This window comes from Dermochelys coriacea, chromosome 23 (genome assembly GCF_009764565.3).
Source record: "Dermochelys coriacea isolate rDerCor1 chromosome 23, rDerCor1.pri.v4, whole genome shotgun sequence".
Lineage (NCBI taxonomy): Eukaryota > Metazoa > Chordata > Testudines > Dermochelyidae > Dermochelys > Dermochelys coriacea.
This window is the reverse complement of record NC_050090.1, coordinates 3,606,053-3,623,975: the sequence shown is the minus strand read 5'-3', so window position 1 is coordinate 3,623,975 and position 17,923 is coordinate 3,606,053. Positions and strand designations below refer to the sequence as shown.

The 17,923-nt window shown below is 55.3% G+C and overlaps 1 protein-coding gene across 2 annotated transcripts; it reads right to left on the bottom strand.

Moving 5' to 3' along the window:
• Nucleotides 1-1,009: 1,009 nt before the first annotated feature.
• Nucleotides 1,010-17,521, bottom strand: LOC119847322 (cytoglobin-1-like). 2 transcript variants are annotated; one of them, XM_038382002.2, is made up of 6 exons: nt 17,419-17,521; nt 16,775-17,098; nt 7,241-7,348; nt 6,108-6,228; nt 5,164-5,244; nt 1,010-4,334 (listed from the first exon to the last, which is right to left on the bottom strand). In XM_038382002.2, the coding sequence occupies exons 2-6, from the start codon at nt 17,005-17,007 to the stop codon at nt 4,209-4,211; spliced, it is 669 nt and encodes a 222-aa protein (XP_038237930.1). In that variant the 5' UTR covers nt 17,008-17,098; nt 17,419-17,521; the 3' UTR covers nt 1,010-4,208. The 2 variants fall into 2 exon arrangements, with proteins under 2 accessions (XP_038237930.1, XP_043357577.1); XM_043501642.1 differs by having other exon boundaries at nt 16,775-17,476.
• Nucleotides 17,522-17,923: the final 402 nt, after the last annotated feature.

Below are 17,923 nucleotides of genomic sequence, written 5' to 3'. Positions count from 1 at the left end.
TACCACGTTCTTGGTCGCTGCCCCACTGGAGCTGGGTTCGAGGTGCAAGGCCCCATGTCCCACTCCCCAAGCCAGCCAGGCCGGAGCCAGTACCCCCTAAAGGGTACCTAAATGGGGTAAAGCCCCATGCCCCATTCCTCAACCCCTCTGAGCCAGCCAGTCCCCCTTGCCCTTGGGGCCAGGTTGGAACCAGTGCCCCATTCCCTAACGCCCCCAAGCCAGCCAGCTCCCCGCACCAGGGAGGCCAGGTTGCAGGCAGTGCCCCAGTCCCCTGCTATCAGCCTGGTTTTAAGAGTGTATTGGGTCTGTTTGTTTTTAAAACGACCTTCATTTCAAAGCAAAAAATTATCCGTGCACCAAGATCTGCACTGTGGGTTTATTTAACGGTGTCATGTCACCATAGGCAGCGCTACGCAGCTGAGGGGTATGTATAGGAAGAAGCCCCGGATCATCAGGACAACAGTCACAGGGCTAACACAGGGGATTAGGCGCCTAGAATCCACCCGACAGTTTAGTAAACCTGGCCACTCATTTTGGGTGCCCAACCTGGGCTAGATTTTCAGAAGCCTTGAGCATTCTCAGCTCCCCTTGGCTTTAACCAACCTAGCATGGGACCCAGGAGTCCAGGCTGCCCAGTGTTAGCGGTGAGAGTAATTACCCACTGGAGCCTGGTGGATTCTCCGTCACGACCACGTTTAAAATCAAGCTGGGATGTTTTGCTCTGCTCTGGGAAGCTTTTTGGGGCCATTCTCTGCCCTGTATTATAAAGGTCAGACTAGATGACCACAATGGGCCCTTTTGGCCTTGGAATCTATAAATTCCCCTGCTTTAACCACTAGATTACTTCCTTCTTCCCAGAGCCAGGAACAGAACCCAGGAAATCTGACACCCATTCCCCCCTCCCTTAACTACTAGGCACCACTCCTCTCCCAGAGCCATAAATAGGACCCCAGGAGCCCCACCCTGCAGAGTCCCCAGCTCTAACCACTGCGTCACACTCCCTCCCAGAAATGGGAATAGAACCCAGGAGTCCTGACACCCAGTCCCCCGGCTCTAACCACTGCATCACACTCCCTCCCAGAGCTGGGAATAGAACCCAGGAGTCCTGACACCCAGTCCCCCGGCTCTAACCACTGCATCACGCTCCCTCTCAGAGCTGGGAATAGAACCCAGGAGTCCTGACACCCAGTCCCCCGGCTCTAGCCACTGCATCACGCTCCCTCCCAGAACTGGGAATAGAACCCAGGAGTCCTGACACCCAGTCCCCCGGCTCTAGCCACTGCATCACGCTCCCTCCCAGAGCTGGGACTAGAACCCAGGAGTCCTGACACCCAGTCCCCCGGCTCTAACCACTGCATCACGCTCCCTCCCAGAGCTGGGAATAGAACCCAGGAGTCCTGACACCCAGTCCCCCGGCTCTAACCACTGCATCACGCTCCCTCTCAGAGCTGGGAATAGAACCCAGGAGTCCTGACACCCAGTCCCCCGGCTCTAGCCACTGCATCACGCTCCCTCCCAGAGCTGGGACTAGAACCCAGGAGTCCTGACACCCAGTCCCCCGGCTCTAACCACTGCATCACGCTCCCTCCCAGAGCTGGGAATAGAACCCAGGAGTCCTGGGCTGTGCACCCAGTCATTCAAAATCAGCAGCCCCTTTTGGAAGATTTGGGAGCTCAGCACGGAGTGTCCCGACACGCTGAATGCTTCAACCCTCAACTTGCTTTGTGATCCCTGCGATGGCTGTTGAGAAAGCAGCTGTTTGGGTGCCATGGAGAACCAGGTCCGCAAGAGAGCAGCAAAAAAAAAGGCCCTGTGCAGACCAGAGGGAGCGTTGAAAGGCGACCTGCCCAGGAATAGACACGACTGGATCTGTGCCCCCTTCCGTGTGTCTCAGGCCTGGTCTGTAGAGAAAGGCGGCCTGCTTTAGCTACCCCGAGCCAATTCAAGCAGACCAGCGTGGACCCAGCTACTTCAGTATAAATGTGCTTACACTGTAGCAAAGCGGTCGTGATAGAGTTAACTAGGTTGCCCAGCGTATTATGGGCTGGAGCCATGCTCTACCCTTCTCCCCCCCCCCCGCCTTCCTTCCAGCACCTCCTAGAGGTTAGGTTAAGGCATGACCCTAGGATATGGGAATCCCGCATCCATTTTCCCGCTCCCCCGCAACCTCCCTGTAAGACCTTGGCGAGAATCCAAGGGAGTTTCCAGCCACTCGGCCAGCGTGCACACACTGTTGTGATGCAGTGAAGTGACGCAGCTCGTTCCCAGCCTTCAGACCCCTGAGTGGACATATTTTCCCTCGCAACTTGCAAAACCAGGATGAGGCAAACCGCAAGGAGAGCGCCTGAGGGGGAAATCGAGGCGCTTCCTGCAGAAAACAAGGATTAGCACCAACCATTCCATCTGCTATTGCCTTGCAAATGAGATTTGGGCAGAGAAGGCGTTTTCCCAGCAATCAAACCTCCAGGAGTTTGTCATCAGCTCAGAAAGCAGGAGGGAAACGTTGAGAAGGCGGGCGCACAAGGCACTGAAACTGCAGAAAGTTCCAGGTTTCATCGCAGGATGAGGGGAGACGTGGCCACGTGGCCGAGGCCAAGCAAAAAGCATCAGCTGAATATTGCTTGCTTGGCGGTGGCCTAGAGGCCAGGACAGACGTGGCGGGGGTGGCGTTAATCAAGGATGATCGCTGGCAGAAGAGCAGAACCTGGCCCAAAGCAGAATTAGCACCAGCCGTGGATGCTGCTGTGAGAAACTGACAAGAGTTGCTCTGAGACAGCAGGGGCAGAAATCAAACGTCTGCCCGCAAATGCGGAAGTTGCTGCTTTATTTAATGGCATTGTAAGAGAGTTGGAGGGATGACGGCGAAAAAGGGAGGGTAAGCCCATAATACTCCAGGGAACCCAATTAACTGGGTCTCCAAGGCGCGACCGTAATACATGCAATAGCAATAAAAATGTACAGCGCCTGGCACAGTGGGGGCCTGGTCCATGGCTAGGGCTCCTAGGGGCTTCCATAATATAAATAATAAATAATCATTGAGGTGCGTTTGCACTCATTTAACTAAGTTGGCTTTGAATTTTGGGGACGGGGGGTTTAGTTAAATTGGTGCCATTTTTGTGCCTAGACCAGCGCCAGGGCTTGTTCTCCATCGAGTCCTGCAGGGTAGGTTGTCAGGTCAACGTTTCTCCTGTAAAAAGTTGCTTATTGCCACTGCCAACTGAGATCAGGGCCCCCTGGGAGACTGCCCCTGCTCCAGACAGCTTCCAGTCTAACCGGACAAAGGCACAGTTATTGTACAGACTGAGGGGGACCCAGGCCTAGAAAGATGTCGTAACTTGCCAAAGGTCACACAGAGAAGCTGTAGCGGAGGTGGGGAGTGACCCTTGATCTCCTGTATCCCCCACCAGTGCTTTAACCACAGGGTAAGTCTACTTCTGTTCTATTGCCCCCTGTCCCTGAGGTCCAGGCCAGTTTTATACCGGCACCCAGCACAGGGCCATCAACCGGGTTTGAACCTGACCAGATTGTCTCATTGTTTCCTTGTACTCCCCTTGTACAGCTGTCTCTGCCTCGTCGCACTGGTCTTATGCCTAGCACGGGCCTCCATCACTCAAGCTAACAGACTCGTTCCCAGAGCTGGCAGCGGTAGCCGACTGTTACCAGCTTGCAAGAAGGCTGGGGCGGACCAAGTTTAATTTCTCTGGGTGTCTTGATCCATTGGAAAGAAGCAGAACGAGGGGAGGGCCCACACCCCAATTTCATTTCCCTTCGTGAGTCACCTTTAACACTGCCGCGCTGCACACTCGCGGGATGTTTAACCCCTTCCCCGCTGCTGCTAGATGGGCCGGGCGGATAACAGTCCATATATTGAAATCAAGGCCCTCACGCCGGTTTCTAAAGCCCACTCCTGTTCTCACCCTCTTTCCCCTTCCGGGAAGCTCACCCAAAACTGCCTATGCCCAAAGTAGCAGGGGTTCAGCGATAGTTTACTGCCTCTACCTGCTGCAGCGACCCCCATGGGGACCCCAGATACACAGATGGGGCCTCTGACCAGCAGCAAAAATCCAGCCTCTGCGCTCTGGTCAGTTGGAATCACAGCCAGTGAAAGTCACAAGCAAGGGCAGTTCCTTGTGCACAGCGGGGAAGGAGAGATCCTATGGGAATATCACAGCAAGCCAAGCCAACCGCTGCACCGCCCGCTCTCGGTCCTATATGCTGTTCAGGATGGATCCAGTCCCGGGTTTCCTCAAGGCCAGGGATTGGATGCTGCCCGATTTCTCCTCTTCCTCATAGTACCCCTGTTTCATCGCGGCCATCAGGTACTTGAACAGACTCTGCCAGGGGAAGGGAGAGAGAACGCACAAGGAGTGAAACAGGCTTGGCAGGGCGGCTGGCTCAGGCATAGTCACCTTGGGGCCAGGGAGGTGCCTTTTGACCTCCCTGTGACATCCCACTCAAATCTGGCTAAGTTAGAAGCCTTTGGCGGGGGGGAAATCTCAGTTCGCACATGCTCAGTAGAGACCGGTTAGAGTTTGGCAACTAAATTCTCCAAAGATTCCGTCCACACTGAGCATGCTCCAGCCCCAGACAGAGTAACTGAGCATGCTCCAGCCTAAGGCTGCAGGGGCTGAGCAAGACAGTCTGTCTGCGTGATCTGTATCATAAAACGTACACGTGAGGGGGCTGAACCTCGCCCCCTTTGCATTCCCTTAATACACCCTGCAGGGCCTAGCCCAGTCCCCAGTTAGAGCAGCTTGAGGGCTACTCTAAGTCACGCTCAGTCCCCCCTGGGCCCTGGGGGGCAGCGAATAGCCACAGCGCAGGTCACTCCAGCCATGCCCCTGATCGCCCCTCGTGGGCCCTGGGGAGGCCTGTACAGGGTGGACTATTTCAATCCACATCAAGGCCCCTGGATGCAGCCAGAAGAGCCTGAGTGTTGCTGAGAACCAGGCTCCAAACCCATTACTAGGCCAACCAGGAGGGCCAAGCCCCCCCCATAAACCCCAAAGAGGCCTCGTCTAGCTCCCCTCTGGTTGCAGCTGACGGCGGGAGCCCCACAGAAAGGGCTCGGGGCAGGATGAAGGGGTCCAGCCCACCCAGGCGTGGACGGGAGCTCTGCCAGCGGCAGCACAGAAGAGGGCCAACTGCGGAGCTGCTCCCTACCTGCCAGGCCTCCTCCACTTCCGGCGTCCAGCGCTCCTTGAGGATGGGCTGCACCGTGCTGATGAACTGGATGCCCACGTACTGGAAACAGAGAGCCGAGGCAGGGTCAGAGGGAGGCGCCAGCCCCAGCCCTTCCCTGCCCGGGCTACAGATGGACCTGTGGCAAATACAGACCGGTCCGGATGTGGCTGGGCGCCGCCGACCACACAGATCTCTCCTGCCCCAGCCAGCCGGTGGACCGATTGCGCTGCACAGCTGTGTTTGTAGCCGTGCATGCAGGGGAAAGCAGTCCATACTGGCGAATTGGGGGGGGTGAGAAGAGGGAAGCAGTTCATACTGGGATGTGCCGGGAAAAGCAGTTTGCACCGGTGAGTTGTGGGGAAATCAGTTCGCACCAGGGTATATTGGGATTGGGAAAATTGGTTCGTCCTGGTGAACGGTGGGAAACGCCATTTGTACTGGAGCATGGTGGCGGGGAAAAAAGCAGTTTGCATGCTGGGGAAAAAAGCAGTGGGTACCAGTGCATGCTGGGGAAATCGGTTCGAACTGGTGAACTGTGGGGGGAAAGTGGTTTGTACTGGAGTATGCTGGGAAAAGCAGTTCATCCTCGTGAATTGTGGGAAAAGCTATTCATACTGCAGCATGCTGGGGGAAACAAACTTTGCACAAGTGCATGCTGGGAAAAAAGATATTTCTACTCATGCATGCTGGGAAAAACGCAGTGTGTACCAGAGCATGCTGGGATAATTGCTTTGTACGGGAATGTGCTGGGAAAAATCGCTCCCAGCCTGCCACCATGGTGCAATGCACTCTGGGATACCCTCCTGCACAGACCCTGGTTCCAAACACCCACGGTGGTTAGCAGATCCCACAGGAGCTCCCCGACCCCCGCAGAATGGGGAGGTCCACCCCCTCCCCTGCAGCCGGGTCCCTGGGCCGCTCACCTCATAGTACTTGGGAGGGGCGTTGTATCTATAGTGACTCCTGCCAAGCTCAAAGGCCAGCTGTTCCAACTTGTCCTCTTGGTCTAGCCGGGCCACGCTTTTCTCGATGAAGGACATCACCCTGGGGTGGGGGAGAATCAAGCATTGGATCGGGGGGTGTGGCTGCATGGCACGGCACTGTGGCTAGTCCCTGCTTCCTAGGGGGCAGAGCGGTAGGCAGGAGATGTTCCATACGCTGCCAGCATCCAACCTTCTAGCCTGCCAAAGCTGGCTGCTTCAGGTGGGAGCCCATCTTGCACCGGGAGAAATTCCTTCCTGACCCCCTCCAGCACCAATGCCTTGGTGCATGAACATGGAGAACCCTCAGGCCTCATGTCCAGAGGCCCCAAGCCTTGGCAGGTCCCACTGGCTGCACAGTGAGTTGTGGGTGCTCAGCACCTCTGTAAAGCAAGCCCCTGGCACAGGTCTAGCTTCCCCAGAATCAACCCAGCTCGTTCTTTGGCAGGGAGTTCCACAGGCTAACAAGGGCTGGTTTGCAGATGCAGGGCCTTGTTCTTCAGACAATAATAATATCGGTCTAGCAAATTAACTGACTAACCAGCTCCCCCTCCCAGCCCCCCCAATCTTCCCCCAGCCCTCCACAGTTCTGTTCCCAGCCCCCCAAAGCTCCCCCTGGCTCCTCTCCAACCTTCTTCCCATGCCCACCACCCCATACCATGGTTGGGTACTCCTTATGGGACTTACTCCAGCCCTGACCCTCCCCGTCTCGGACCACTCCCATTTCCATAGCTTGATTACTTTACCTTTCAAAGCCGGGTCTGGTGAGAGAGCCCACCCTCGTTTTGGGGAGCAGTTCCCCTTCCCACGTTAGCCCGCATGGGGAGGTGAGATGCTTCTCCCCCACCCAGATCGAGGAACAAACCCAGGAGTCCTGGTTCCCAGCCTCTCTCCTGCTCTAACCACTAGATCCCACTTTCCTCCCCTCGGCGATCCTGGAATAGAACCCAGGAGTCCTGATTCCTGTCACTCAGCCACTTGCATTAGCCTTGTGACTCAAGGGCCGCGCCCTCACGGACCCAGGAGCTCGGGCCTGGTGCGGGAGCGGGTTCCATGGCACCCCCCCAGGGACCCACCTCAGGCCATGGGCTCGCAGCTCCTTGTTCATCTTGAGCTGCTGCAGGTCGTCGATGTCCCGGAAGAGGAAGAAGACGTCTTTGCACTCGGGGTGGGTCTCGAATAACCTGAGCAGGGGAGGGGAGGCAGATTTAGGGGGATTGGGCGCGGGCGCTAGCCGTTTAACTGGGTCTTTTTGTACCACAGGGCAGCTGGGCGAAGTGCACGGGCGCGACTCCTAGCGGTGGTGCCAAAATAACACTCTGCCGCATGTACTGCCCCTCCCCGCCCCACAGCACATTGCAAAGGTGGGAGCCGCCCACCTGCCTGCGCAGACCGCAACATGGGAAGTGACTTGACGTCGGTAAGGACCAGGAGAGAACTCAGGAATCCTGACTCAGTGCCCCTCTGTAACTGGCAGAGCAGCCCTCCCCTTCCAGGAGTGGAACCCAGGAGTCCTGGCTCCCTGCCCCCCCCAACCACTAGACCCCACTTCCCCCCCACAGAGCCAGGAGTGGAACCCAGGAGTCCTGGCTCCCAGCCCCCCCCCGCTGTAACCACTAGACTCCACTCCCCGCCCAGAGCCAGGAGTGGAACCCCGGAGTCCTGGCTCCTGGGCCAGTTCTAGAGGTTCAGACCACACACCTTTTCACAGGGTTTGGTGAGATTCTGGAATTCCCTTTTATCATTCATCACCCATATTACTGTCATGTCAAGAGGTGCCAAGCAAGGCTGGGGCCCCACTGTGCCAGGCAGTGCCCAGACCTCAGTTAGTGTGTGTGTGTGTGCAGCACCTGGCACGATGGGGCCCTGATCTGGGTCACTGTGTGTCTGGGCAGCGCCCGGCGCAATGGGGTCCCAATCTCAGTCAGTGTGTGTCTAGGCAGCGCCTGGCATGACGGGGCCCCAATCTCGGTCCCTGTGTGTCTGGGCAGTGCCTGGCGCGACTGGGCCCTGATCTCAGATGCAGCCTGTGGGTGTTACCATAATCCACTAACCCTAACGTAGACAGACTGGATAAGAAGTCTCCTGTCTTTGCCGAGCCCAACAGAAACAAACGTACAGCTGGGCTAACGCTCTGAACGAACAGCTTGGGTGGATGCTCTGCAAGCATCCGTGCTAAATATAGTGTTCTTGGGAGAGTGATTGTTCTGCACAGGGAAGCTCTAGGGAGCGCCATCTGTCAGCACCTCGCCCCATGCGGCACGGAGGGGGAGGAAACCAGATTCAGCGGCACTTGTGCCCAGTGAAAGGTAGCAGCAAATTCCAGCCACTGGTGCCACAGGCTGTGAGGCTTGTTGGCTTTTGCAGGCTAAGCAGGGTCTGGGCTGATCAGTATCAAAGAAATGTCCAGTGGGAAGGGACCTCCAGAGGTCGTCAGGTCCAGCACCCTGTGCTGGGGCTGGACCAAGTAAACCTAGACCAGCCCCAACCGGGATTTGTCAGTCCAGTTCTGAAAAAGCTACAGTGACGGGGATCCCACAAACTCCCTTGGGAGCCTGCTCCGGAGCTTCACTCCCCAGAGAGTTAGAAAGTTGCTCCTAATATCTCACCTAAATGTCCCTTGCTGTGGATTACACCCATTGCTTCTTGTCCTGCCTCCAGCGGACATGGAGAACAGCTGATCCTCGTCCTCTTTATAACACCCATAACATATCAGATGACTGTTCTCAGGTCCCCCTTCAGTCTGCTTTTCCCCCAGACTAAACCTACCCACTTTTTTTAACCTCTCCTTCTAGGGCAGGTTTGCTAAACCTTGGATCGTTTTTGTTGCTCTCCTCTGGGCTCTCTCCAATTTGCCCACATCTCTCCTAAAGCGCGGCGCCCAGAACTGGACACCGTCCTCCAGCTGAGGCCTTCCCAGTGCCGACTACAGCAGGACAATTACCTCCCGTGTTTTATGTATGACACTCCTGTTAACACACCTGGAATGTTACTAGCCTTTTTTGCAACTGCATCACATTGTTGACTCATATTCAGTTTGTGATCTACTCGAACGACCAGACCCTTTTCGGCAGTACAACCCCCTAGCCAGTTGTTCCCCATTTTGCATTTGATTTTTCCTCCCTAAGTGACGTACTTTGCACTTGTCTTTATTGAATTTCATCGTGTTCATTTCAGACCAATTCTCCAATTTGTCCTGGTCATTTTGAACTCTAATCCTGCCCTCCACAATGCTAACAACCCCTCCCAGCTCAGTTGCATCCACAGATTTTATAAGTGCACTCTCCACTCCATTATCCAAGTCATTGAGGAAAACATTGACCGGTACCAGGCCCAGGACTGACCCCTGCAGGACCCCACTACATATGCCCTCCTAATCTGACAGTGAACCATTGATAACTCCTCTTTGAGTCTGGCCTTTCAATCAGTTGTGTGACCACCATATAGTGATTTCATCTAGGCCACATTTCCCTAATTTGCTTATGACACGATCATGTGGGACTGTGTCAAAAGCCTTAGTCAAATCAAGCTATATCCCGTCTACCACTTCCCCCTCATCCACCTGGCCAGCAGCCCAGTCAAAGAAGGAAATTAGGTTGTTTTAGGATGATTTGATCTTGACAAAGCCATGATGGCTATTCTTTATCACCCCATTATCCTCTAGGTGCTTATGAATTGATTTTTTAATAATTTGCTCCAGTATCTTTCTGGGTATCAGCGTTAGGCTGGTTGGTCTGTAATTCCCCTGGTCCTATTTGGACCCCTTTGTTAGTACTCTGTTTGCCCTTCTCCAGTCCTCTGGGATTTCTCCCGTCCACCAGAAGTTCTCAAAGATAATCACTAATAGTTCTGAGATTGCTTCAGATAGTCCCTTAAATCCCCTCTGGTGAATTTCATCCGGGACTTGAATACATCCAACTTCTTTAAATAGTCCTTAACCAGTTCTTTCCCTAGTGTGGCTTGTGTTCCTTCCCCTTGTTGGTGATATTAATCATGTAGAGTATCTGGCCACCATTAGTGAAGACTGAAGCAAAATAAGCATTAAACACCTCAGCCGCCTTCCCTGCTAAGTAGGGGACCTACACTTGCCTTCTTCTTCCTCTTAATGTATTTAAACAACCTCTTCTTATGGCCTTTCGTGTCCCTTGAAAGGTTTAACTCATTTCGTTGCCTTTCCGATTTGTTCCCTGCACGTTTGTCCCTATTCTGCTGTTCTCCTCCTTAGCAATGAATTCATCCATGTGTCCACTTTTTCTAGGCTTCCTCTTTGATTTTCAGGACATCAAAGAGCCATATTGGCCTCTCCTTATTCTTATCTTTCCTTCCCATCAGGATGGTTGACAGTTATGCCTTTAATATTGTTTCCTTGAGAGACTGCCAGCTCACTGGAATTCCTTTGTCCCTTAATGTTCTCCCTGCGGGACATTACCTACTCGCTCTCTGCGTTTGTTAAAGTCTGCTTTTTCAAAAATAACGAGGAGTCCTTGTGGCATCTTCAAGACTAACACATTTATTTGGGCATAAGCTTTTGTGGGCTATAACTCACTTCATCAGATGCATGGAGTGAAAAATACAGTAGGCCATGCATCTGATGAAGTGGGTTGTAGCCCATGAAAGCTTATGCCCAAATAAATGAGTTAGTCTCTAAGGTGCCACAAGGACTCCACGTTGTTTTTGCTGATACAGACTAACACGGCTACCCCTCTGAAACCTGCTTTTTCAAAGTCCATTCTGCTTCTTCCACTTCTTCCTTTCCTTCGAATCAGGAAATCTCTCATTTCATGATCACTTTCACCCAAATCACCTTCCACCTTCAGATTCGCTACCAATTCCTCCCTGCTTGTCAGACTCAGGTCGAAAAGCGGCTCCTTCCAGTGACCGAGATCAGGGCCCCAAGAACAGATTGGAAATGTTGGGTTTGGCCATATTTATTTTCCAACAGATGCCTGGGTAATTAAGTCTCCCATTATGACCAGGTCTTGTCTTTTGGATATTTCTGTTATTAGAATGTCTCATCCGCCATCTCTTCCTGATTTGGTGGTCTGTAGTGGACCCCAACCATGACACCACCCCTAATTTTATCTTACCCCTTTTATCTTTCCCTGGGGACTTTCAAGCAGTCTGCCTTCCTCCCACTTCCTTTAGGACCTCAGAAGAACTGATGCTTGATGTTAGGGGGCGCTGTGCTGTGAGAAGCAGGGGGCTGAGGGGGCTCAGTAGGGGGCAGTCTCCCCACACAGTTGGTGCTGACCCCACTGCCCCAGTGTGGTGCCAGGGGGCACTGTGCTGCAGGGAGCAAGGTGGGAGGCTTGGTAAGGGGCACTCTCCCCTGGCAGCCACCATGGCCCATTGCAGTGCATAAATCAATAATCAAACTTTTGTAACCCTCCAAAAATCCAATAAATAAAAACAGCTTTCTGAAAATTTGAGGAAAAGGTTCAGATCGGGTTTCTGATGTTTGGAAGTGGATTTGCTGTGCATGGAACCGTCATCTAGTGTAGAGGACCAGACTCCTGGGTCCCCTCCCCAGCTGTGGCCCGGACTCCCTGTAAGCATCAGGGCTCCTGGGTCCAGGCCCCAGCTGTGCCCCAGACTCATTCACTGAGCATCAGGACTCCTGGGTCCCATCCCCAGCTGTGGCCTGGACTCCCTGTGAGTGTCAGGACTCCTGGGTCCTCTCCCCAGCTGTGCCCTAGGCTCGCTGTGTGACTGTGGGCAAGCTCTTTCACCAATCTGTGCCTCAGTTTCCACATCAGTAAAAGCAGGCTAGTGGTCACGTCCTGGGGTCTGTGAGATTTCCTTCCACTGTTTGTAAAGTGCTTTGAGATGCCTGGATTTAAGGCCCCCTATGCCATGCCCAGTCTAATGGTCTGTGATTATGTTCTGAACAAGGTCAGTGAAAGGGAATCACGGGCAATTCTTCGCCTGGGGCTAACTTCTTGGCCTCTGCGAGACGTAGCAAGTCCCTAAAACGGCAGAGAGGTGCTGGGCTATAGAACTCAGCTCTGCATGCTCCACAAGCCCAGAAGTGGAAAATCCTCACTGACTCGGAGCAGTAGAGGGGTTTATGACACATAGTTTGACCGATTCAGTCCAGCAGTGGGCAGTACAGCCCTGACGCACCAGCTGGTGGATCAACGGCCTATACTTTAGTTTATTTGTGAGGGCAGCTGAGCCTGACTAGGGTGGGGGCGGGGGAGGCCTTGGTGCTGGTTAATTTTGAACCTTTATGCAAAGCAGCCCAACGAAGGAGAGGAGGAAAAGCCGCACGGATTAAATAACCCCCCACTCCACCCCCCCAGCTTCCACCGGGATCCGCGGGGCTGCCCGCTGGGAAGGAAAGTTAGTTGGAGCCCTAGCACCTGGGGGTGCCACAGAAGTGGGTGATCCCCTGGGTGGTGCCCTTTCTGCACAGCTGATTGCGCTGTGGTTTATTGCTGGCGATGCAATGGGGCTGGCGGTATGGGGTGGGTGGGGTGGGGCTGCTGCGTTGATGCAGAATCCGGTTGCTAAGACGGAGCAGAAGGCGGTTGTCATGTCAGGGCTCCTGCTTCGTCACACTTCAGAATCCCACCCCGGGGGGGCCTGGCCCTTTAAGCGGGGGAGCCAGCTGCGTCCTGTGCCAGCCTCAGCCCACCTCTCCAGGTGGAGGGGAGGAGGGGCGCTTGGGGGAAGGTGAGCATCGCAGAGCCAGGTCTGCCTCAGTTCGGGCAGTAGCTAGGACCAAGCACGGTTAGCCTGGGAATGCAGCCCTATAGGGGGAGAAGGCCAGGGAAGGCTAGAGGAACAAACCCCCAGCGGAAGGATGGAAGGAGACTGGCCCGAGATGTCAAAGCCTGGGGCATGAGACCTGCTGGGAGTAGAACAGAAATCAGTGTGGCCTCGTGGATTGAGCACCAGACTGGGGCTAGGGAGACCCTTCCCCTGCCTCGTGCCTCAGTGTCCCCATCTGTCCAATGGGGATAATGCCACTGAGCTCTATTGTAAAGTCCTTTGAGATCCTGCTGGATGGGGCGAGCTAGGGCACAGAACCAGTGACTTGGAAAAAAATGCACCTGAGGCCATGAAGAAAAGGGGCTGAAATCCTTCGGCTGCTGAGTTCTTTGAGCCACTGGCCGGCGAGAGCAGAGAAGTGGGATGTCAGGGTTCATAAGCCATGCGGTTGTCAGGCAAACACAGGCCTTTTGCGCTTTAACGCTGGCCCCGTGCATGCTGTGGAAAGGGCTCTCCCCTACAATCCTGCCTGCCAGATGCATCCTGTCTTACTAGGGATCGCGATAAAGCACTAGCCGGGGGCACAGGGCAACTGGCTTCTATTCCTGGCTTTGCCACTGATCTGTTGGGTGACTGGGGGCCAGTCCTTTTCCATCTCCGTGCCTCAGTTTCCCCTCCCAACCTTTGGGTATTTAGATTGTGAGCTCTTTAGGGCAGCACCTGGCATGATGGGGCCCTGATCTCGGCTGGGGTCTGGGCAGCGCCTGGCACGATGAGGCCCAAATCTCGGTTGGGGTCTGGGCAGGGCCCGGTGCAACGGGGCCCTGATCTTGGCTGGGGTCTGGGCAGCACCCAGCGCGAGAGGGCTCTGATCTCGGCCGGGGGCTGCGCAGTGCAATGTGGTCTCCCCCAGCCCCAGCCAGGGGGAGGAGGGCCGGGTGCTGCTGGACACCTGGTACATCATCAAGCCAGGTAACACCAAGGAGAAGATCGCCTTCTTCGTGGCCCACCAGTGCAGCAACAGCAGCCTCCCCCTAATGAATCTAAAAGGGGCACGAGGTCAAAGTTAAGGGGTGCTGAGATCCAGCTCCAGCTCTAACTGGAGCCTTCGTTTCCCAGCAGGCCCTAATGACCCTCATTAGGCAGCTGATGTGATCGGACAGGCTTGCCATGTTTCCAATCAATTTGCTGTTTCCCCTATTGGATTAGCCAGGAGACCTGCAGCCGGGTAATTGGAGTAATTGATGCCATATGGAACACAGGATGGGCTCCGGTGCCATGGGAGAGGAGCCTTCCCCACACGAGGGGCTGGAGTTCCCAGATAAACAGCCACGGGGTGGGGGTTACAGATCAGCCTGCCCGGGGAAAGTTAAACCCGGCTGGTGCCTCTTCGCCCTTCCTGGTGGATGAAGGTAGCCTGGGAGAGGCATGTTTCTCTGCCCCAGCTCCTCTGGGCCTGCCTCTCCATCACGCTCAAGAGCCCTTTGTCCCTCTCTGGCAGCCCGAACGGCCCCCTGAGAATCTCCCCACGGCGGGGACCTTCCCCAGCCGGTGTGGAGCTGGCGTACAGCCTCCTGTGACCAGAGCACCCTGCGCTGTGACTGTTCTCTGCCCCCCAGGGCCCATAGGGAGTGGATCAGGGACATGGCTGGGGGGCCCTGCGTTGTGGCTATTCTATGCCCCCAAGGGAATTCAGCCAACATCAGCGTTGCCAACTCTTGTGATTTCGTCAGGAGTCTCACGCTATTTGGGGTCTTTTTCCCGAGGTCCCAGCTGCAGGAGGCAGGGGATTTCGGGAGACCCTTGGCTCTCGTTTTAAATATAAACGACGTTCGTTCCTCATGGAGGCAGCGAAAAGCTAGGGAACGCCGTGATGGAGAACCCAGAATCTGTTCTCTCCTTTCAAATCTCGGGGGGGGGGGTTAAGCCACTCTGGTGATTTTGGGGACCTTAGCGCTGGCGACGCTGCGGCAACTCGCTGACTCCTGGGGAAAGTGCCTGGGGTACTTTAATGGGCTGGCACTGAGGCACGGGGGCCGGGGTGGGTGCATGCCCCCTGGCCACCCAGGCTGTGACTGCTCTGTGGGTGAGTGGAGGCTGGCAGGCTGCGGGACAGACTTCCCCTGTGCTAAGTAACCTCAACAAGAACTAGAGCAAAGCAGTTTGCTCTTCCCCACCCCCCAGCTCAGCGCCCTGCTACCGGCAGGTCAGAGAGACACAAGCGCTAAGCCAGAGCAGGTGTCAGCACTCCCCCAGCCAAGCCATCTGGTATGACCAAAGCACACTGCACTGTGGCTATTCTCTGCCCCCACAAGGCCAATAGGGGCGGATCGGGGCCGTGGCCAGAGCAGGGTGGGGACTAGGAGCCAGGACTCCTGGGTTCTCTCCCTGCTCTGGGAGGAGAGTGGGGTCTAGTGGTTAGAGCCAAGGAGCCTGGGAGTCAGGACTCCTGGGTTCTGTTCTGAACCCTGTCACTAACTTTGGGCAGATCCCGCTCTGTGCCTCAGTTCCCCCCTTCTGTTAGGAAGGCAATAAGGATACTGACCCTTCCTTCGGGAAGGGCTTTGAGAGCACAGGATGAGAAGCCCCCCAGTAATTGTGAAGGTTATTAATTCAGAGACAGCCCCACAAGTGTGCTGACCAACAATTATTTGCTTGAGCATATTACAATTGTAAACTGCTGCTAGCTACTTCTATCCAAGGATCCAAAAGTGCTTTACAGACCTGCATGAGTTCAGCACCACAAGCCACACCCCTGGGGAAACTGAGGCAGAGAGAGGGGAGAATTGCCCAGAGTCACATGGTAAGTCAGTGTTGGAACTGGGAATGGAATCCAGGTGTTCTGTTCTCCCCTGGGGTAATGCTCAACCCCACTCCCCTCCCAGAACTAAGTATAGAACCCAGGAGTCCTGGAACCTAGTGACCCCTCTGCTGTAATCACTGGACACCAGTCCTTCCCATCCCAAAGCTGGGAATAGGACCCAGGAGTCCTGGCACCCAACCCCCCTGCTCTAACCACTAGACCCCACTCCTTTCCCAGAGCTGGAATAGAACCCAGGAGTCCTGGCTCCCAGCCCTCCTCTGCTCTAACCACTAGACTCCACTCCCTTCCCAGAGCTGGAATAGAACCCAGGAGTCCTGGCTCCCAGCCCTCCCCTGCTCTAACCACTAGACCCCACTCCCTTCCCAGAGCTGGGATAGAACCCAGGAGTCCTGGCTCCCCTCCCAGAGCTGGGAAAGAAACCAGGAATCAAAACCGACAGCGCCTGTGTTCTAACCACCCAAATGTGAAATGTAGGAATAAACACAGGTGTAAGGAAACAATCTGCCGTTAAGAGCAAGACCCCAAGACATGTGCAGGGGTCAGTCTCCCTGGACTTCCTCCTCACAGATCAATGGCTGATCTCGAAGGCTAGCTCCAAACCGGCCCCATGGCTACACAGCAGCGTTCCAGTGGAGTCAACAGACCAGATCTGCAGCCGGCATAAACAGCTACCATTGGGGTCAGATCCCCCAGCTGGTGTGAATGGGCCAACGTTCCACTGGAGTCAAAGGAGCGGTGCTGGCTGACATCAGTTGGGGGTCTGGGCCCGTGGGTTCCCCTTGAACACCCGTGAGCTAGACCAGACGCCAGCTCTGAACACGCTTGCATTTTGGGCTCTGCTTTGCTAGAAACATGGAACTTTTTAAAGCCAAGAAACTCCCATTGGCTGCTTACAAACCAAACCAGTCGGGGGATTTTCTTTGTCCATCCCCAGCAATATCCCGTGCACCCCAGAGCGAGCCAGACTCCAGGACAGGGACCAGGGAGGGGAGTGGGGATAACACGGGCCGGGCGTCTGGATCGCAGACAGCCTCTGTGCCTGAACAGCCAGCGAGCCGGCAGCTTCGCTCACCTGATAAAGACAATGATGCCGACCCGGGCGATATTGTCGTGTAGGATCCGCCAGGACTCCTGGATCCGTTCCTTCTGCGTGTCCGCCAGCGGAAAGGGAACTGCCCCCGGCCTGTCGCTGCCATGCTCCAGTCCCGCTTTCGACGCCATTTGGCTTTCCGCCAACGAGTGCCGCTTGGACTCCGGGACGGTTTTCCCCGGGGTGATCCCGGAACCCGACAGAGCGCACCCCATCTCGAGAGGGGAATAAAACCCACCCCCAGCAGAGTGTCAGGGGGCCGGGGAGCCGGACTCCTGGGTTCTATTCCTGGATCTTCCAAACCAGCTAGACAGACAGAGATACAAAAAATGAGTTAGGGACCTGCAGCTGGACTGAATTTAAACCTTAATACGTCCCCTGGGATGGAAGCCCCAGAGAGTATACCCCAGGGCAGAGCTCATCGCTCAAAGCACCAGGAACTAGCTAATGATCTAAAGGGAAACAGACCTTCAGCCTGAGGGACAGCTGGCATAAACCACCTCCTTCCAAGTTGGCTGAGTACCGGCGATTTACACCCCCTGAGGATCTGGCCTGAACCTCCAAATGCTCCCAGCCAATGCCCCGATAACGGGGACCCCCTGATGCAGCCAGCAGCATCCACCTACCCTGAGAGCCTCCCCTCCCCGGCCCTGGGTGACCGGTAGGAGGCTGCTGGAGATGTGAAAGGGGCCAGTGGCGTGTTTGAGGCTCACCCGTGCAGGTGGATCGTATTTGTACAGAGCTGAATAGTCCAGGCTCTCCAGGGTCCTAGATTACACAGATTCAGCCCTGGTCTAAACATAATGAATGGGAGCGTCAGGTCTCCTAGTCAATGCATGTGCTGGTGGTGGCGGGGGGGGGTGGCTTTCCAAAGAGCCCCCCAGCCAAACTTTCGCGGTCCTGGGCCTGCAGCTGGTAACAAGCTCTCGGAACCCAGCTTCTATGGAGCTGCATAAAAATAGTGGCAGCATTCATAGACACACAGGACTGGAAGGGACCTCGAGAGGTCTCTAGTCCAGTCCCCTGCACTCCTGGCAGGACTCAGTATTGTCTAGACCAGGAGCGAGGCGGCGAGCCTGGGACGTTGTGCCAGTTCGGGGGGGGGGGGCGGCATTTAAACACGCTTGCTGC